Genomic DNA, 21,798 nt, shown 5'->3' with positions numbered 1-21,798 from the left:
TCCCAGCACTGAGGTCTCCACTAGTCACTGCCTGCCATTCTGAAAAGGACCTGTTTATCTCGACTCTCTGCTTCCTGTCTGCCAACCAGTTCTCTATCCACGTCAGTACATTACCCCCAATACCATGTGCTTTGATTTTGCACACCAGTCTCTTGTGTGGGACATTGTCCAAAGCCTTTTGAAAGTCCAAATACACCACATCCACTGGTTCTCCCTTGTCCACTCTATAATTACATCCTCAAAAAAATTCCAGAATATTTGTGAAGCATGATTTCCCCTTCATAAATCCATGCTGACTTGGACCGATCCTGTCACTGCTTTCCAAATGCGCTGCTATTTCATCCTTAATAATTGATTCCAACATTTTCCCCACCACTGATGTCAGGCAAACCGGTCTATAATTACCCGCTTTCTCTCTGCCGCCCCTCTTAAAAAGTGGTGTTAGATTAGCTACCCTCCAGTTATTGGAACTGATCCCGAGTCGATAGACTGTTGGAAAATGATCACCCGTGCATCCACTATTTCTAGGGCCACTTCCTTAAGTACTCTGGGATGCAGACTCTCAGGCCCCAGGGATTTATCGGCCTTCAATCCCATCAATTTCCCTAACACAATTTCCTGATTAATAAGGATATCCTTCAGTTCCTCTTTCTCAGTCCCCTAGTACCTTCGGAAGGTAATTTGTGTCTTCCTTCGTGAAAACCGAACCAAAGTATGTGTTCAATTGGTCTGCCATTTCTTTGTTCCCCATTATAAATTCACCTGAATGCGACTGCAAGGGACCTACGTTTGTCTTCACTAATCTTTTTCTCTTCTCATATCTATAGAAGCTTTTGCAGTCAGTTTTTATGTTCCTGGCAAGCTGCTGCTTGTACTCTATTTTCCCCCTCTTAATTAAACTCTTTGTCCTCCTCTGAATTCTAAATTTCTCCCAGTCCTCAGGTTTGCTGCTTTTTCTGGCCAGTTTATATGCCTCTTCCTTGGATTTAACACTATCCTTAATTTCCCTTGTTAGCCGCGGTTGAGCCACCTTCCCCGTTTTATTTTTACGCCAGACAGGGATGTACAATTGTTGAAGTTCATCCATGTGATCTTTAAATGAGGCTTTATGGATTCAACTGATTAGAAATGGGGCAATCACACTGCTGGGAGTGTACTGTCGACCCCCAGACAGTCAGAGGGTGATAGAAGAGCAAGTATTGCTGCGAATTGCAAAAACAATAGGGTAGTAATGGGGGCTTTCAATTCCCCTAATTAGCTGGGTAGGGGTTGCAGAATTTTCAAAATGCATTCAGGGAAACTTTGTATGTAGCAAGCCCAATAAGAGAGGGGGTGGTTCTGGACTTAGTTTTAGGGGTATCAGTGGGAGAGCATTATGGTGATAGTGATCATAATTCAGTTAGATTGAGGGTAGTTCTAGAAAAGGACAAAGATAGACCAGGAATAAAAGGTCTCAATTAGGGAAAGGCTAATTTTGCTAAGCAAAAGTGTACTTGAAACGGCTACTTGATAGTAAATCAGTGGGAGGCATTCAAGGAGGGGATCCTGAGGGTACAGAGCAAGTATATTCCCACAAAGAAAGGGAGGGACTCTCAAATCTAGAACCCCCTGGATGTCAAGGAGCATACTAAATAGGATATGGGGGGGGGGCGGGGAAGCTTTTGTCAGACACCAAGAGCTCAATGCTGCAAAAAGCCTAGGGGTACATAAAGTGTAGCAGTGAAATTGAAATAGAAACTAGGAAAGCAAATACGGCACTCAAAATATTGGCAAGTAAAGTCCAGGAAAATCCAAAGAATTTTTATAAATACATAAAGATCAAGAAGATAACTAAAGAAAGAGTATTGCCTATTGGAGACCAAAAGGTAAGCAGCGGCAGAAGACATGGGTATGGTTCTTAATGAATATTTTGCATCTGTCTTTGAAAAAGAGAGGGATGATGCAGACATTAGTTAGAGGAGTTTGCAATATTAGATGAGATGAACATAGTGAGAGGAAATATTAAGGAGTTTAGCATATTTGAAAGTGGATATATCCCCAGGCCCAGATGAAATGGATTTGTTGAGGTGCAACCCATCCGGCTTGGGGTCTGTACAAGTCGGACGGGTTGCACCTCAAAAGATCTGGGACCAGTATTCTCGTGGAAGGTTTAACTAGTGCTGTTGTGGAGGGTTTAAACTAGCTTGGCAGGGGGATGGGAACCGGAATAGACAACAGGAGAGTTTGGCAATACTAAATGGTATATACTTCAATGCAGAGAGTATAGGGAATAAGGCAGATGAGCTGAGAGCCCTGATTGACATTTGGGAGTATGATATGATAGCTATTACTGAGACATGGCTGAAAGAAGGGCAGGTGTGGCAGCTCAACATTCCTGGTTACAGGGTTTTCAGACGGGATAGAGAGGGGTAAAAAAGGAGGGGGGGGGTCACAGTATTGATTTAAAAAAAAACAATTACAGATGTGAGGAGGGATGGTATGTTAAAGGGCTCATCAAACGAGGCTATATGGGTTGAATTTAAGAACAAAAAAGGGGTGATCACACTACTGGGAGTGTTCTATAGGCCCTCAAGCAGTCAGAGGGAAATAGAAGAACAAATATGTGGGCAAATTGCTGCAAAAGTGCAAAAACTACAGAGCTGTAATAGTGGGGGATTTCAACGACCCTAATATTAACTGGGAATAAGGTAGTGTGAGTGGTACAGAGTGAGCGGAATTCCTTAAGTGCATTCAGGAGAACTTCTTTAGCCAGTATGTAACGAGCCCAATAAGGGAGGGGGGGCGGTTCTGGACTTGGTTTGGGGGAATGAAGCGCGGCAGATGGAAGGGGTATCTGTGGGAGAGCATTTTGGTGCTAGTGATCATAATTCAGTAAGATTTAGGGTAGTTATGGAAAAGGACAAACGTGGACCAGGAATAAAAGTTCTCAATTGGGGTAAAGGCAATTTTGCTGAGCTGAGATGGGATTTGGCCAAAGTGGACTGGAAACAGCTATTTGTTGGTAAATCAGTGTCAGAGCAGTGGGAGGCCTTCAAGGAGGAGATCCTGAGGGTACAGAGCAAATATGTTCCCTTTTTAAAAAAAAAAGGGACTAACAAATCGAGCGCCCCCTGGATGTCAAGGGACATACAGGGGGAGATAAAGAAAAAAAGGAAGCTTCTGACAGATACCGAGAACTCAACACTGCAGAAACTCTCGGAGTAGAAGTGGTGCAAGGGTGGAATTAAAAAAGATATCAGGAAATCAAAGAGCACATGAAAGAATGTTGGCAAGTCAAATCAGGGAAAACCCAAAGATGTTTTATAAATACATTAAGAGCAAGAGGATAACTAGAGAAAGAGTGGGGCCTATTATAGACCATAAAGGAAATCTGTGTGTGGAGGTGGAAGTCGTGGGTAGGATTCTTAATACTTTGCATTGGTTTTCACAAAAGAGAGGGGCGATGCAGACTTTGCAATGAGGGAGGAGGAGTGTGAAATATTAGACGAGATAAACAGAGAGAGGGGCTCAGACTCTGTTACAGGTAGGACAGATAGTCGTTGAGGGAAGGGTTGGGTGGGACTGGTTTGCCGCACGCTCTTTCTACTGCCTGTGCTTGTCTTCTGCATGCTCTCGGCGATGAGACATGGTGCTCGGCGCCCTCCCGGATGCACTTCCTCCACTTAGGGCGGTCTTGGGCCAGGGACCCCCAGGTGTCGGTGGGGATGTCGCACTTTATCAGGGAGGCTTTAAGGGCGTCCTTGTAACGTTTCCGCCGCCCACCTTTGGCTCGTTTGCCGTGAAGGAGTTCCGAGTAGAACGCTTGCTTTGGGAGTCTCGTGTCTCGCATGCGGACAATGTGGCCCGCCCAGCGGAACTGATCAAGTGTGGTCAGTGCTTCAATGCTGGGGATGTTGGCCTGGACGAGGACGCTAATGTTGGTGCATCTGTTCTCCCAGGGGATTTGTAAGATCTTGCGGAGGCATCGTTGGTGGTATTTCTCCAGCGACTGGAGGTGTCTACTGTACATGGTCCATGTGTCTGAGCCATACAGGAGGGCGGGTATTAGTACAGCCTGTAGTCCATGAGCTTGGTGGTAGATTTGAGGGCCTGGTCTTTGAACACTGTCTTCCTCAGGCGGCCGAAGGCTGCACTGGCGCACTGGAGGTGGTGTTCAATCTCGTCAGTGTCTGCTCTTGTTGATAAGAGGCTCCCGGGGTATGGGAAATGATCCGCGTTGTCCAGGGCTGCGCTGTGGATCTTGATGACTGGGGGGCAGTGCTGTGCGGCGAGGACAGGCTAGGGGAGGACCTTTGTCTTACAGGTGTTTAGCGCAAGGCCCATGCTTTCGTACGCCTCAGTAAATATGTCGACTATGTTCTGGAATTCAGCCTCTGAATGTGCACAGACGTAGGCATTGCCTGCATACTGTAGCTCAATGAGAGGTTGGGGTGGTCTTGGACCTGGCCTGGAGACGGCGCAGGTTGAACAGGTTCCCACTGGTTCTGTAGTTTAGTTCCACTCCAGTGGGGAGCTTGTTGACTGAGGTGGAGCATGGCAGCGAAGAAGGTTGGGGCGATGACACAGCCCTGTTTGACCCCGGTCCGGACGTGTATTGGATCTGTAATGGATCCTTTGGTAAGGATCACGGCCTGCATATCGTCGTGGAACAGGCGGAGGAACTTTTGGGGGCATCCGAAATGGAGGGCGCCGCTCCATAGACCCTCGCGGTTGACCGTGTCAAAGGCCTTTGTACGGTCAAAGAAGGCCCTGTATAAGAACATAAGAAATAGGAGCAGGAGTGGGCCATACGGCCCCTCGAGCCTGCTCCGCCATTCAATAAGATCATGGCTGATCTGATCATGGACTCAGCTCCACTTCCCTGCCCACTCCCTATAACCCTTTATCCCCTTTATCGTTTAAGAAACACTCTATTTCTGTCTTAAATTTATTCAATGTCCCGGCTTCCACAGCTCTGAGGCAGCGAATTCCGCAGATTTACAACCCTCCTGAGAAGACATTTCTCCTCATCTCAGAATAAGGGGCCGCTGATTTAAAACTAAGTTTATGCCCTCTAGTTCTAGTCTCCCCCATCAGTGGAAACATCCTCTCTGCATCCACCTTGTCAAGCCCCCTCATAATCTTATACGTTTCGATAAGATCACCTCTCATTCTTCTGAATTCCAATGAGTAGAGGCCCAACCTACTCCATCTTCCTCATAAGTCAAACCCCTCATCTACGGAATCAACCGAGTGAACCTTCTCTGAACTTACTCCAAAGCAAGTATATCCTTTTGTAAATATGGAAACTAAAACTGCACACAGTATTCCAGGTGTGGCCTCACCAATATCCTGTATAGCTGTAGCAAGACTTCTCTGCTTTTAGACTCCATCCCCTTTGCAATAAAGGCCAAGATACCATTGGCCTCCCTGATCACTTGCTGTACCTACATACTATCCTTTTGTGTTTCATGCACAAGTTCCCCCAGGTCCCGCTGTACTGCAGCACTTTGCAATCTTTCTCCATTTAAATAATAACTTGCTCTTTGATTTTTTTTTTCTCTGCCAAAGTGTATGACCTCACACTTTCCAACATTGTACTCCATCTGCCAAATTTTTGCCCACTCACTTAGCCTGTCTGTCTTTTTGCAGATTTTTTGTGTCCTCCTCAGACATTGCTTTTCCTCCCATCTTTGTATCATCAGCAAACTTGGCTACGTTACACTCAGTCCCTCCTTCCAAGTCGTTAATATAGATTGTAAATAGTTTGGGGTCCCAGCACTGATCCCTGCGGCACCCTACTAGTTACTGTTTGCCAACCCGAGAATGAACCACTTATCCCGACTCTCTGTTTTCTGTTAGTTAGCCAATCCTCTATCTATGCTAATATATTACCCCCAACCCCGTGAACTTTTATGTGGTGTCTGGTCAAATGCCTTCTGGAAGTCCCAATACACCACATCCACTGGTTCCCCTTTATCCACCCTGTTCATTACATCCTCAAAGAATTGCAGCAAATTTGTCAAACATGATTTCCCCTTCATAAATCCATGCTGACTCTGCCTGACTGAATTTTGCTTTTCCAAATGTCCTGCTACTGCTTCTTTAATAATGGACTCCAACATTTTCCCAACCACAGATGTTGGGCTAACTGGCCTATAGTTTCCTGCTTTTTGTTTGCCTCCTTTTTTTAAAAAGGTGTGTTACATTTGCAGTTTTCCAATCTGCTGGGATCTCTCCAGAATCCAGGGAATTTTGATAAATTACAACCAATGCATCAACTATCCCTACCGCTACTTCTCTTAAATCCCCTGGACCCGATGGCTTGCATCCTAAGGTTTTATCTGCCTTTCGTCCCATTATCTTACTGAGTACCACCTCCTTAGTGATTGTGATTGTGATTGTGTTAAGTTCCTCCCCCACTATAGCCCCTAGACTATCCACTGTTGAAATATTGTTTTTGTCCTCTTCCGTAAAGACTGATACAAAATATTTGTTCAGAGTTTCTGCCATCTCCATGTTCCGCATCACTAATTCCCTGATCTCTTCCTCTAAGGAACCAACATTTACTTTAGCCACTCTTTTTTTCTTTCCTTTTTGTATACCTGGAGAAACTCATGCTATCTGTTTATATATTTTGTGCTAGTTTACTTTCATAGTCTATCTTCCCTTTCTTAATCAATTTTTTTTAGTCATTCTTTGCTGGCTTTTAAAAGCTTCCCAGGTCTTCTGACCTCCCACTAGTTTTGGCCACTTTGTATGCTGGTGCTGGCGCTGCTCCCTGCATTTTTCCTGCAGTTGTCACGCTGCAAACATCATATCCATTGTGCCCCGTAGGGGACGAAATTCATACTGTGACTCCGGGAGGAGCTCCTCGGCCCCAGGGAGAAGATTGTTGAGGAGGACTCTGGCGATAACTTTCCCAGCGGCTGATAGCAGGGAGATTCCTCTGTAGATGCCGCAGTCGGACTTGTCCCCTTTTTTAAAGATGGTCATGATCAGTGCATCTCTGAGATCTCTCGGCATGCTCTCCTCCCTCCAGATGAGAGATGAGGTCATGTATCCGCGCCCACAGTGCCTCTCCGCCATATTTTAGCGCCTCAGCAGGGATTCCATCCGCTCTCATAGCCTTGTTGTTCTTGAGCTGACAGGATCGCTAAAATGTCATGGACAGGTACAGAAAAAAAAATAAAAAGGCTAATGGAATGCTGGCCTTTATATCTGGAGGACTAGAATACAGGGGGGTAGAGGTTATGCTGCAGGTATACCAAACTCTGGCTAGACCTCACCTGGAGCACTGAGCAGTTCTGGGCACCTCAGCTTAGGAAGGATATACTCTGAGGGAGTGCAGCTTTGGTTTACCAGAATGATACCTGCACTCCAAGGGTTAAATTACGAGGAGTTAATTGCACAAACTATGTTTATATTCCCTTTGATTGAAGTTTTCACGATACAGGTGCAACGTTCCCTATCTGGAACTCCAAAAATCGGACATTTTGCAATTAGCTGATGGAGTCGCCTGGAATTATTGTCCGAGAAACTGGACATTTTTGAGGCAGCCAACAGTGGGGTGGTTCAGTTTAGGAGGAGCAATAAGGAGTCTACTTAACAATAAAAAGTGCAGCGCAAGGGTGCGGCAAAACCTAAAATCAGTCAAGGATTCCGGATTTCAGACTTCATTTTCTTGTCTGAAATCCGGAAAACCCAAAAAACCGGCAAGGACTCAGTCCCGAGGATTACGGATTTTGGACGTTGCACTTGTATAAAGGGGGACTGATGGAGTAGACAGAGAAACTATTTGAACTGGTTGGGGGACACAGCCTAAACGAGAGTTGGACATTTCGGGAGTGAAGTTAGGAAACACTTGTGCACGCAAAAGGTGGAAAGTTTGGAACTCTTCAGCAAACGACAGTTGATGCTAGATCAATTAATTTTAAGTCGAGATTGATAGATTTTTGTTAACCAAAGGTATTAAGGGATATGGAGCAACGGCAGGTATGTGGAGTTGTTCAGCCATGATCTATTTGAATGGTTGTGCAGGTTCGAGGGGATAACTGGCTTATTTCTATTCCTACGGATTTGTGTATATGATCACTGTGGTCACTGGTCATCTACACTTTTCAAAATCGTACCATTTATAGTATATTGTCTTTCCATATTAGTCCTCCCAAAGTGCATCACTTCACACTTTGCATTGAACTCCATCTGCCACACTCCTGCCCATTTCGCCATCCTGCAGTCTACAACTATATTCATCACAATCCACTACTTGCCAAGTTTGGCATCATCTGCATAATTTATAGTGCTTCCTACACCCGAGTCTCGGTAATTTTATAAAAATTGAAAAGATGGCGAACTCTGCCTGCACGTGGCCTGAAAGGTCAGGCCAAGTTGAAGGCAGCAGCCATGGAAGTTTGCGTTCCTTCGTTCACCACCTTTACAGCCGGCTGTGCCGCTACAGGCAGGAAGTGGTCCTATGATGCACACGGGGTGTGCTGATTTTGAGTTTCCAGCTTCGGGACCATTAACATTTACATTGCAACTTCTGTGTTCTGGGTCTCAGGTGGATCGCTATCAGCTGAAGAACGGTCGCCACATCATCATTCTGGCTGAGGGTCGTTTGGTGAATCTTGGTTGTGCCATGGGTCATCCCAGCTTTGTAATGAGCAACTCCTTCACCAACCAGGTTCTGGCACAGATCGAGCTGTGGACCAATCCTGGCAAGTATGCCGTAGGTATACACTTCCTGCCAAAGAAGGTAAGAATTTTATTTTATCTGCAGCAGCAGCTTTCCTCTCCTTTCTCTCCGACATGTACTCGAACCAGGGACTTTCCCCGTCTCTGCAGACCACACAGCAGTCTATCAATCTCCGTTTTGAAGTTTTCATTTGACCCCCGGCCTCAGCAGCTTTCTGGGGAAGAGTTTTCCAGATTCCCACGGCCTTTGTGTGAAGGCACGCTTCCTGACATCACCCTGAACGGCCGGGCTCTAATGTTAAGGTTCTGTCCCTTGTTCTGGGCTCCCCCTCCAGAGGGAACAGTTTCTCTCCATCTATCTTATCAAATCATTTAGTCATCTTAAACACCTCAATTAGATCGCCCCTTAATCTTCTATACTCCAGGGAACACCAACCCAGTGTGTGCACCTGTCCTCGGGATTTAACCCTTTCAGCCCGGGGATCAGTCTGGTGAATCTGGGCTGCCCCCCCTCCGAGGCCGATATACCCTCCGAGTGGGGTGGGGGGGGTGGGGGGAGAAACGCAGTGTCCCGGGGGGGTCTGACCAGACTGTACAGCTGAAGCTTCACTGCCTCCCCTCTGTATTCCAGCCCCGAGATAAAGGCCAACATTCCATTAGCCTGTTTAATTATTTGTGTCTGTCCCTAGCTTCTCGTGATTCCAGTACTTGGATCCCGAAATCTCTCTGCTCCTCCTCAGTGCCTAGCTTCTTGCCATTTATAAAATACTCTCATCGATCTTTCTAAGGTCCAAAGTGGATGACCTCACACTTTCCCACATCAAACTCCATCTGCCACAGTTTTGCCCGCTCACTTAACCCATCAATGTCCCTTTGTAACTTTCTGTTCCCATCGACACTATTTACTGTGCCTCCAAACTTAGTGTCATCAGCAACCTTACTTGGCTCTCTATTCCTTCGTCGAAGTCATGTCTAAATATGGTGAAAAGCTGAGGCCCCAGCCACAATCCGTGGGGGACACCACTGGTCACATCCTGCCCATTGGAGCACACACCTATTATCCTTACCTAGTCTCCTCCCTCCTAACCAATTCCTTGTCCAAGCTAATAATTTGTCTCCAATTCCATGCGCGCTCATTTTATCACCGTCTTGCATGGAACCTTGTCAAATGCCTTCTGGAAGTCCACATAAATAACATTCATAGATACTCCCCTATCTACCATGTAAGTTACCACCTCAAAAAAATTCAACGCGGTTCGTTAGACATTTACCTATTACATAAGAACATAAGAAAGAAATAGGAACGGGAGTAGGCCATACGGCCCCTCGAGCCTGCTCCACCATTCAATATGATCATGGCTGATCTGATCATGGACTCGGCTCCACTTCCCTGCCCGCTCCCCATAACCCCTTATACCCTTATTGTTTTAAAAAAGACCGAATACAATTTTTAATATCCCAGCTTCCACAGCTCTCTGAGGCAGCAAATTCCACAGATTTACAACCCTCAGAAGAAATTTCTCCTCATCTCAGTTTTAAATGGGTGGCCCCCTATTCTAAGACCATGCCCCCTAGTTCTAGTCTCCCCCATCAGTGGAAACATCCTCTCTGCATCCACCTTGTCAAACCCCCTCATAATCTTACACATTTCGATAAGATCACCTCTCATTGAGTAGAGGTCCAACCTACTCAACCTTTCCTCATAAGTCAACCCCCTCATCCGGAATCAACCGAGTGAACCTTCTCTGAACTGCCTCCAAAGCAAATATATCCTTTTGTAAATATCCAGACTGGCTCTCTGATCAGCTCATATTTGTCCAAATGCTCAGTCACTCTGTCCCTAATAACAGATTCTGGAACCTTCCCCACAACAGACGAAAATAGGACTATCATTTCCTGGTTTCTCTCTCGTTCTTCTTAAATAATGGAGTGACATTGGGAATTTTTCAAGTCAAGGGGACAATTCCTGAATCGACAGTTTTGGGAGATCATGACTAAAGCATCTACAGTTTCCTCACCCTTTAATCCCCTGGGGTGGAAACCAGCAGGTCCTGGATATTTGTCTATCTTTAATCTCATTAGTTTCTCCATCACCATGTTTTTACTTGCATTGACTCGTTAGTTCCTCCCGTTGACTGATGTTTTAATTTACCTCGTATCTCTGGAACGTTATCCTCCACTCTGGTTGATACAAAGTAGCTATTTATTAAATCTGCCGTTTCCCGATTTCCAATCACCTGTGTCTGTCATTAAAGCACCGACTTTGCTCTCTCTCTCTCTCTCTCTCTCTCTCTCTCTCAATATACTACCGTCTTGTCCTTGATAACCTTGCAAGTATTTTCTTTGGTTTTTTTTGCAGCTTACTTACTTTATATCTTTCTGTGGGATCTTCCTCTACTGTTCTCTACAACATTGCTGCCTCCCCAGACTGTTCCCCTTTCTGCCAAGTACCTGACTTTTCTAATATCCTCTTAAATGCCATCCAACCTTCACTCTCGAACTCTCTAAATTATCCAAATTGCTGCTGCCTGCATCCTGTCCCCCAAACGTACTGGTGTTTGCCTTCACCCCAGCCCTCATGGACAAAGGGTCATCAACCTGAAACGTCAATTCTCTCTCTGCAGATGCTGCCTGACCGGAGATTTCCAAAAGTTTCTGTTTTTACATTGTCCTGTGTTTGCCAACTGACCAAATTTAAAGTCCTCTACAAATCTCTCCATGGCCTCCACATGCTGCACCTCTGCACTCTTTTCCAGCCCTATGTCCTTCAACATCCTTAATTCCTCTAACTCTGGTCTCCTGCCCTCCCTCTGGTCCACCTTTTGATGGCCGAGCTGTAGGCTGCCTTCGTTCTACTCCTTCTGCAACCCTTTCACCTCTCTACCTCCCTTCTCGCCTTCAAAAACTCGGTCTAAGATATGTGATTTGATAAGGCTTTTAATCATTTCTCCCAGCACCTCCACCCCCACTCCTTTCCTTTCCTCCTCAAACGCTGCACCATTTTTCTACCAAAGGATTGCTCTAGTTTCAGTAAATGGCTATGTTGTCTTAACATGTTACACTTCTGACTTTCAGCTGGATGAAGCAGTGGCTGATGCACACTTGGAAAAACTGGGAGTGAAATTAACCAAACTAACAGCGGATCAGTCGTCTTACCTTGGGGTGTCTGTGGATGGGCCCTTTAAACCAGACCATTACAGATACTGAGCATCTGCTCATTTACATGGAAACCAAAGTGTAGCAACATTCCTCTGAGGGGTTCAAATTGCTGGCATCTGGGATGGGTCTTCGCAGCAAAGCAAATGACTGAGTCCCAGCGTGATTATTGCTCTGTAACTGAGCAGTTGTAATCATGTTATCACCAAAGCGTATTCATTTTGTACCTGCATTGATGTTGAAATAAAATCCTGCTGAAGCTGATTTATGTATTAGCATTCCTCGGCTTTGAAGTCAAGTGGGAGGTTGTGTCTCCTGAAGTAACTAAATTCACTAACTATTGTGCTTTGGTCATGGGCGCTGTGGCTGACTTATTCAGAGAACTTTACTTTGGGGTCTGTGTATATAAGCAAGGCTGACACTTCAGGGCAGTATTGTGGGAGCGCTGCACTGTCGGAGGGGCAGTACTGAGAGAGTGCCGCACTGACGGGGGAGCGGTACTGAGGGAGTGCCGCACTGTCGGAGGAGTGGTACTGAGGGAGTGCCGCACTGACGGAGGGGCAGGTATGGGCCCAGTACATGGTTTTGGGGGGCGGGGAGGGTGCAGTACCAACTGAGGTGACTTTTATGCTGGTAGCATCTGTCACAATGCTGGAGGATTTGTGGATTGGTAGAGTTAAGCTGCCAGTGTTCCCAATCCTGCCTACGATCCAACAACCTCTGCCAGAAAGTCTGAATGTACATTGGGTCTGCCTGTGATTCTTTCAGTCAAACAGCTGCCAGTGCCCATCAAAAATGCTCACTTTGGTAAGGTACAGAAGAGCTAGACGGGAATGGGCTGTGTGCAGGCAGGGTCTGCATTAACATAGGGAATGGGTGACAAACCACATCGAGACATCACCCTCACATTTTCCTTGTCAAATATGCATTCTTTTGACCAGATTATCTCGAATGTGACGATCATTTTAAGCTTCTTGGCACTACCCACGTGTCACCACTTGTACAAGGACTATTTAGCAACCACTCTTATCACAAAACTGCTGGTGAGTGACTGTTTTGAACCACAAGTTATTGAACCTGGCCTGGGGGAGGGTGGGGAAGTGATGCAACTCATTAAAGTTACAAACAAGGTGACATTTTGAGAGAAATAAAATGGAGCTGCAACAACGTTTGATGCCTTTGTATCACAACTAGAATTCCGAAACACCAAACAACAATCAGCTTTCAAATAAACTTCAGCACGATTGCAATGGGGCCGAAGGCAACACGAGAGCTGGCCCTATAACCTGGGTCTACTGCTTTCACTGGACAGCTGCTGTACAACTCACGCCTGCGGGGCACGACAAAGCAACTGAATCCTGTGAATCCTGCTCAGCATTTGCTGCAGGAACGCCAGAGAAAACAGCAACATTTGAAGAACACATTTGCATTATGCAAATCTTTTACGACTTGAGGACATCCCAAAGTGCTTCACAACCAATGAAGTGTAGTCACTGTTGTAATGTAGCAAAACACAGCAGCAAATTTGAGCACAGCAAGGTTCCACAAACAGCAATTGATAAATGATTAAATAATTGGTTTTTAGTGATGTTGGTTGAGGAATACATGTTGGCCAGTAGACTTCAATAAACCCAGTAACTACAGGTCAATGTCAGTACTGGGAAAACCTGGCGTGCCTCAGATTTAATCTCCAATTTAAGTTTAACCCTGGCCAGCCAGGTTTCCCGGGCCTCGGTAAATCTGGCTGATAAAGCGAGGCACGGACTGCTGGATCCAGCATCGCTGCTTCTGTCGCCCCCAGCCACAATCCAATTTGTCTTTATTGAAAACCACACTTCCCACATTGAACCCTTCTCGTCAGGCCAAGTGGTGCAGCAAATTCCTACACTTACACAAGTTGTCTGGCAGTTTGTGGCCCAAGGCCGTGAGAGCACTGTTTGCTGATGAATCTGAGTGATAAATCACCTGCACTTCATTACCAGAGAACAGACTTTCAGCATTTCAATTTGAGCTCAGTTCAAATCCAGAGGTGAAAATGATTTAACACACAGTACCTCCTGCTCTCAAATATCTACATTTTATAACCCTGTCAATGTAAATTTAGAGAACATACACATATTACCTGTGTGAGGTTTACTGCATCATTTTACACATATTTTTGAGAGTAATACAGCTTAGAAATATATAACAAACATTTGTCATCTCAAAACCCATTCAGCATAATGAACATATCTGATCAAATAATAGCCAAGGAATAGATTACAATTGATATACACGAGACCAAGATATTGCAACTTGCAATCAAAATTAAGTAAACCAAACCAATCTAAAAGTACATATTACTGAAATTGAATTAACATACATTTTAAAAATTCTAATACATTGTTCTGAATGCAGATCAGAATTTACAAAATTCTATTAAAATAAAGAATCCTCATTGATCTACCATATTGGAAAGTGCACAAATGAGTATCGAATGAGGAAGTGTATCGTGACTTACGCTACACGTGTTGGATTGTATCTCATTTGTTACTGTGTGCGATGCTTTAAGATCACGGTTATTTGTTGCTACCTATCCGAGACCTTTGCTGCAGTCAGCAATACTTGGGAAAACCAATCACTGCTTACTTCACACTGAGCTGCCTCCAGTTAGTGTTTCAAAGGCACAACAAAATTTCCAGTTACTTAATAAATTCCCAATAGACGACGTGCACTTTTCAAACTCAGTCTGACGCTGCTGTGGTGCGAGGGTGAAGCTGACTAGCTTTTGGAGGGTCTCCTCAGCACAAATGGGGAAAGCAATCCAGCTCCCACTACCCTCAATGTTAAAGCGCTAAAAGAGTAATGAGGTAAATGCAGTGACCTTTGTTCACATTAATGATTATCCACAGCTCAGTAACCCACACTTTTCTTTAATTTTAGTCCATCCCTTACTTTAAGTAAATTTATGCTCTAATAGTTACCAGTGGGAGATTTGAACTCTCTGTGCCTGGTGAAGTGAGATAGTGCAAGAATTAAACAGTGGACTTGCCCTTTCTTGCTTTGTGACCATTTCCCAGGGGCTTTGAAGCACGGATGCTTGCTTCAAGGGAGCTTTGCTTTGAAGCAGGTCCTGCCCACCTGACCCATAAACACTTGTTGCTGACACCACATGACAAAAGCTCGCTGGGCCCGAGGAAAACCAGGCAGATTCGTGACTTCTCTCATCCTTTGTATAAGTTCCCACATTACTTCAAAAGTACTTCATTGGCTGTAAAGCGCTTGGTCGTGAGGTGCTATATAAATCCAAGTCTTTCTTTAGAAGTGTTTCCTAACTTCACTCCTGAAAGACCAGGCTCTAATTTTCAGGCTATGTCCCTCAGGCCTAGACTCCCCAAGCAGCAGGAATAGGGTAGGTAGAGAGAAACTGTTTCCCTTAATATCTGGAAAACTTTAAGGGGTGATTTGATCGACCTTCTAACTTACAGCGAATACAACTCTAGTTTGTGTAATCTCTCAGAATGTAATCCTTGGATTCCGGGTATCATTCTGGTAACCCTCCGAGACCAGTATATCTTTCCTACGGTGTGGTGCCCAGAACTGCTCACAGTGCTCCAGGTGAGGTCTAGCCAGGGTTTTGTATACCTGTAGCATAATTCTATCCCCATGAAATCTAGTCCTCTATATCTAAAAGCCAGTATTCATCAGCCTTTTTGATTATTTTCTGTACCTGTCCATGACATTTAAATGATCGATGTACCTGTTCCCAAAGTCTCTTTGGACCGCCACTGTTTTTAGCTTTTCGCCATTTTGAAAGTACCCTGTTCGATTCTTTTTAGGTCCAAAGTGGATGACCTCACATTTGCCTTCGTTAAAATCCATTTGCCAGTTTTGCCCATTCACTTAATCTATTGATACCCTTTTGTAATGTTATGTTTCCATCTACACTGCTTACAATGCCACCTATCGTTGTGTCGCAGCAAACTTGGACAGAAAGGAGATGAGGAAAAGTGGAGGGCAGAGAAACCCAAGGCAAAGAACAAAAAGGGCCACTGTACAGCAAAATTCTAAAAGGACAAATGGTGTTAAAAAAACAAGCCTGAAGGCTTTGTGTCTTAATGCAAGGAGTATCCGCAATAAGGTGGATGAATTAACTGTGCAAATAGATGTTAACAAATATGATGTGATTGGGATTACGGAGACGTGGCTCCAGGATGATCAGGGCTGGGAACTCAACATCCAGGGGTATTCAACATTCAGGAAAGATAGAATAAAAGGAAAAGGAGGTGGGGTAGCATTGCTGGTTAAGGAGGAGATTAAGGCAATAGTTAGGAAGGACATTAGCTTGGATGATGTGGAATCTATATGGGTAGAGCTGCAGAACGCCAAAGGGCAAAAAACGTTAGTGGGAGTTGTGTACAGACCTCCAAACAGTAGTAGTGATGTTGGGGAGGGTATCAAACAGGAAATTAGGGGTGCATGCAATAAAGGTGCAGCAGTTATAATGGGTGACTTTAATATGCACATAGATTGGGTTAACCAAACTGGAAGCAATACGGTGGAGGAAGATTTCCTGGAGTGCATAAGGGATGGTTTTTTAGACCAATATGTCGAGGAACCAACTAGGGGGGAGGCCATCTTAGACTGGGTGTTGTGTAATGAGAGAGGATTAATTAGCAATTTCGTTGTGCGAGGCCCCTTGGGGAAGAGTGACCATAATATGGTGGAATTCTGCATTAGGATGGAGAATGAAACAGTTAATTCAGAGACCATGGTCCAGAACTTAAAGAAGGCTAACTTTGAAGGTATGAGGCGTGAATTGACTAGGATAGATTGGCGAATGATACTTAAGGGGTTGACTGTGGATGGGCAATGGCAGACATTTAGAGACCGCATGGATGAACTACAACAATTGTACATTCCTGTCTGGCGTAAAAATAAAAAAGGGAAGGTGGCTCAACCGTGGCTATCAAGGGAAATCAGGGATAGTATTAAAGCCAAGGAAGTGGCATACAAATTGGCCAGAAATAGCAGTGAACCCGGGGACTGGGAGAAATTTAGAACTCAGCAGAGGAGGACAAAGGGTTTGATTAGGGCAGGGAAAATGGAGTACGAGAAGAAGCTTGCAGGGAACATTAAGACGGATTGCAAAAGTTTCTATAGATATGTAAAGAGAAAAAGGTTAGTAAAGACAAACGTAGGTCCCCTGCAGTCAGAATCAGGGGAAGTCATAACTGGGAACAAAAAAATGGCGGACCAATTGAACAAGTACTTTGGTTCGGTATTCACTAAGGAGGACACTAACAACATTCCGGATATAAGAAGGGTCAGAGGGTCGAGTAAGGAGGAGGAACTGAGGGAAATCCTTATTAGTCAGGAAATTGTGTTGGGGAAATTGATGGGATTGAAGGCCGATAAATCCCCAGGGCCTGATGGACTGCATCCCAGAGTACTTAAGGAGGTGGCCTTGGAAATAGTGGATGCATTGACAGTCATTTTCCAACATTCCATTGACTGGATCAGATCCTATGGAGTGGAGGGTAGCCAATGTAACCCCACTTTTTAAAAAAGGAGGTAGAGAGATAACAGGGAATTATAGACCGGTCAGCCTGACATCGGTAGTGGGTAAAATGATGGAATCAATTTTTAAGGATGTCATAGCAGTGCATTTGGAAAGAGGTGACATGATAGGTCCAAGTCAGCATGGATTTGTGAAAGGGAAATCATGCTTGACAAATGTTCTGGAATTTTTTGAGGATGTTTCCAGTAGAGTGGACAAGGGAGAATCAGTTGATGTGGTATATTTGGACTTTCAGAAGGCTTTCGACAAGGTCCCACACAAGAGATTAATGTGCAAAGTTAAAGCACATGGGATTGGGGGTAGTGTGCTGACATGGATTGAGAACTGGTTGTCAGACAAGAAGCAAAGAGTAGGAGTAAATGGGGACTTTTCAGAATGGCAGGCAGTGACTAGTGGGGTGCCGCAAGGTTCTGTGCTGGGGCCCCAGCTGTTTACACTGTACATTAATGAGTTAGACGAGGGGATTAAATGTAGTATCTCCAAATTTGCGGATGACACTAAGTTGGGTGACAGTGTGAGCTGCGAGGAGGATGCTATGAGGCTGCAGAGCGACTTGGATAGATTAGGTGAGTAGGCAAATGCATGGCAGAAGAAGTATAATGTGGATAAATGAGGTTATCCACTTTGGTGGTAAAAACAGAGAGACAGACTATTATCTGAATGGTGACAGATTAGGAAAAGGGGAGGTGCAACGAGACCTGGGTGTCATGGTACATCAGTCATTGAAGGTTGGCATGCAGGTACAGCAGGCGGTTAAGAAAGCAAATGGCATGTTGGCCTTCATAGCGAGGGGATTTGAGTACAGGGGCAGGGAGGTGTTGCTACAGTTGTACAGGGTCTTGGTGAGGCCACACCTGGAGTATTGTGTACAGTTTTGGTCTCCTAACCTGAGGAAGGACATTCTTGCTATTGAGGGAGTGCAACAAAGGTTCACCAGACTGATTCCCAGGATGGCGGGACTGACCTATCAAGAAAGACTGGATCAACTGGGCTTGTATTCACTGGAGTTCAGAAGAATGAGAGGGGACCTCATAGAAACGTTTAAAATTCTGACGGGGTTAGACAGGTTAGATGCAGGAAGAATGTTCACAATGTTGGGGAAGTCCAGAACCAGGGGACACAGTCTAAGGATAAGGAGTAAGCCATTTAGGACCGAGATGAGGAGGAACTTCTTCACCCAGAGAGTGGTGAACCTGTGGAATTTTCTACCACAGAAAGTTGTTGAGGCCAATTCACTAAATATATTCAAAAAGGAGTTAGATGAAGTCCTTACTGCTAAGGGGATCAAGGGGTATGGCGAGAAAGCAGGAATGGGGTACTGAAGTTGCATGTTCAGCCATGAACTCATTGAATGGCGGTGCAGGCTAGAAGGGCCGAATGGCCTACTCCTGCACCTATTTTCTATGTTTCTATGTGGCTTTCTATCCCCTCGTCTTAAGTCATTAATAAATACGGTGAATAGTTATGGCCTCAGACAGACGGTTGCGGGGCACCACTAGTCCCATCCTGCTATTTACAGTGCCTCCCATCATCCCGACTCTCCACCTCCTGCTACTCAGCCAATTTCCTAATCAGCTCACTAATTGTCCTTCAATTCCATGAGCTACAATTTAGCTAACAGTTTCTTATGAGGAACTTTATGGATGTTATTTATATGGACTTCCAGAAGGCATTCAATAGATAGTCTCCTGTCAACTACTTTAGTCACCCTTTCAAAAAATTCAATGATGTTTGTCAGACATGACCTATCTTTCACAAACCCATGCTGGCTCTCTCTGATCAACTGAAAGTCACCCTATCCTTAATTATAGTCTCTAGTAATTTCCTGACAACGACGTTAGGCTAACTGGTCTATAATTCCCTGGTTTTCCTCTCTCACCTTTCTTAAATAGCGAGTGACATGTGGTCCTGAGGATGTGTCACTTTTTAGTGCACTATTTTCTTAACTACTGTTATTTTGCTGGCGATAATTTTGGTGAGGTCCGGTCCCAAGTTCAGGGATGCTCGGTAACTCTGGGTGTCCTGGACTACCTTGAACATTAGAAGCTGAAGGGTCCTCCTGCCCCAGAACAAAGTTCAGTCCTTGGACCTCTGGCAGCTGCTGGAGAGGCCCCAATACTGGTGGCCAAGAGTTGCTGCACCCAGTGACACCCAGGAGCCGCACAAGTGGAAGAGCTATCCTATTTTAAAATAGACATTGGGGGAGTACGTTGTGGGGAGAGCCTCGACTTTCCTTACCCTTTATATCTCTGCAGTTACCTTTGTGAATATTATATCAATGAAATATGTATCCAGTTAAAGTGTGCACTTTCCCTGTTCAGTTGACAGCTGTCCAGTACATGCACGCCTGCAGATATCACTGGGCTGGAGAGGTCACTGGGTTGGAGAGATCACTGGGCTGGAGAGGTCGCTGTGCTGGAGAGGTCGCTGTGCTGGAGAGGTCGCTGTGCTGGAGAGGTCGCTGTGCTGGAGAGGTCGCTGTGCAGGAGAGGATGCTGTGCTGGAGAGGTCGCTGCGCTGGAGAGGTCGCTGTGCTGGAGAGGTCACTGGGTTGGAGAGGTCGCTGTGCTGGAGAGGTCACTGGGCTGGAGCCTGCGCAGGGCTCTTCCATTGATAATCTTCTCACTGATGAACTGTGGCATGGTGTAAAGGATCAGGAAGATGAATAGAGCCAGGATGACTAAGACCAGCAGGCCAATAATGTACCACTTGTAGTTCTTCCAGATAAAGTAGACAAAGGATTTCAGAGGGTTGATGAACCAGTTGAAGGATGTGTTGGGTCGACTGGAGAATGAGATAAACACACAAGTTAGTTAATCAGACAATATCAGGAATTTGCATCACTTTGTTCGTAGCACATCTATTCAGGTTAAGGGCAATTTTAACCTGCATATTGATTGGACAAAGCCTTGAGGAAGAGTTCATAGAGTGTATCCGGGATAGTTTCCTTGAACAGTACATTGCAGAACCAACCAGGGAGCAGGCTATCTTAGATCTGGTCCTGTGTAATGAGACAGGATTAATAAATGATCTCCTAGTAAAGGATCCTCTAGGAATGAGTGACCATGACATGGTTGAATTTCAAATTCAGTTGGAGGGTGAGAAAGTTGGATCTCAAACCAGTGTCCTAAGCTTAAATAAAGGAGACTACAAAGGTATGAAGGCAGAGTTGGCTAAAGTGGACTGGGAAAATAGATTAAAGTATGGGAGAATTGATGAGCAGTGGCAGACATTTAAGGAGACATTTCATAACTCGCAACAAAAATATATCCCAATGAGAAGGAAAGATTGTGAGATAAGGTAACCATCCGTGGCTAACTAAGGAAATAAGGGATGGTGTCAAATTGAAAACAAGGGCATACAATGTGGCCAAGACTAGTGGGAGGCCAGAGGATTGGGAAACTTTTAAAAGCCAGCAAAGAACAATTTAAAACAATAATAAAGAGAGGGGAGATAGATTATGAAAGTGAACTAGCACGAAATATAAAAACAGATAGTAAGAGTTTCTATAGGTACATAAAAAGGAAGAGAGTGGCTAAAGTAAATGTTGGTCCCCTGGAGGATGAGACTGGGGAATTAATAATGGACTCGGGATGGGGTGGGGCGGCAGAGTTGAGGTGGGGGTACTCTAGGTTGGGGCGGTTCTGTCAGAATGTAGCAAAGACGTTCACTTCATTCTATTGGCTCTGAGACACTGCCGTTATTTGTGTTTTCATTTCTACCTGCCTCAGCCAATCACACCTCAGCCCCACCTCCTTCAGCCAATCACACGCTCTGTGCCTCAGCCCCACCTCCTTCAGCCAATCACACACTTATGTGGCTGGTCCAGTTAAGTTTCCCCCAGGATGATGATGGGAGATTCGGCGATGGTAATGCCATTGAATGTCAAGGGGCGGTGGTTAGACTCTCGCTTGTTGTAGATAGTCATTGCCTGGCACTGTATGTGGCGTGACTGTTACTTGCCACTTATCAGCCCAAGCCTGAATGTCGTCCAGGTCTTGCTGCATGTGGGCATGGACTGCTCCATTGTCTGAGGTGTTACGAATGACACTGAACACTGTGCAGTCATTAGCGAACATCCCCACTTCTGACCTTATGATGCAGGGAAGGTCATTGATGAAGCAGCTGAAGATGGTTGGGCCCAGCACACAGCCCTGAGGAACTCCTGCAGTGATGTCCTGGAGCTGGGATGATTGATCTCCAACAACCACAACCATCTTCCTTTGTATGATTCTAGCCAGCGGAGAGTTTTCCCCCTGATTCCCATTGACTTTACTCGAGCTGCTTCATGCCACACTCGGTGACATGCTGCATCGATGTCGAGGGCAGCCACGCTTATCACACCTCTGGAATTCAGCTCTTTTATCCGTGATTGGACCGAGGCTGTAATGAGGTCTGGAACCGAG

General features: G+C 45.2%; 2 protein-coding genes across 4 annotated transcripts in view; one reads left to right on the top strand and one right to left on the bottom strand.

Annotated features, from left to right (window-relative positions):
• ahcy (adenosylhomocysteinase) overlaps positions 1-12,096 on the top strand; it is a 75,878-nt gene extending 63,782 nt beyond the window's left edge. For both annotated transcript variants that reach the window (XM_070896528.1, XM_070896527.1), the window contains 2 exons: positions 8,543-8,737; positions 11,752-12,096. In XM_070896528.1, coding sequence (XP_070752629.1) covers positions 8,543-8,737; positions 11,752-11,883 — 327 coding nt within the window. In that variant the 3' untranslated portion in view covers positions 11,884-12,096. The remainder of the gene's footprint in view (positions 1-8,542; positions 8,738-11,751) is intronic.
• Positions 12,097-13,514: 1,418 nt separating this feature from the next.
• fer1l4 (fer-1 like family member 4) overlaps positions 13,515-21,798 on the bottom strand; it is a 229,219-nt gene continuing 220,935 nt past the window's right edge. For both annotated transcript variants that reach the window (XM_070896525.1, XM_070896526.1), the window contains one exon: positions 13,515-20,176. In XM_070896525.1, the coding sequence (XP_070752626.1) occupies positions 19,936-20,176 (241 nt within the window). In that variant the 3' untranslated portion in view covers positions 13,515-19,935. The remainder of the gene's footprint in view (positions 20,177-21,798) is intronic.

The sequence above is a fragment of the Pristiophorus japonicus genome, chromosome 12, assembly GCF_044704955.1.
Source record: "Pristiophorus japonicus isolate sPriJap1 chromosome 12, sPriJap1.hap1, whole genome shotgun sequence".
Classification (NCBI taxonomy): Eukaryota; Metazoa; Chordata; class Chondrichthyes; family Pristiophoridae; genus Pristiophorus; species Pristiophorus japonicus.
This window is presented reverse-complemented; position numbering and strand designations above follow the sequence as displayed.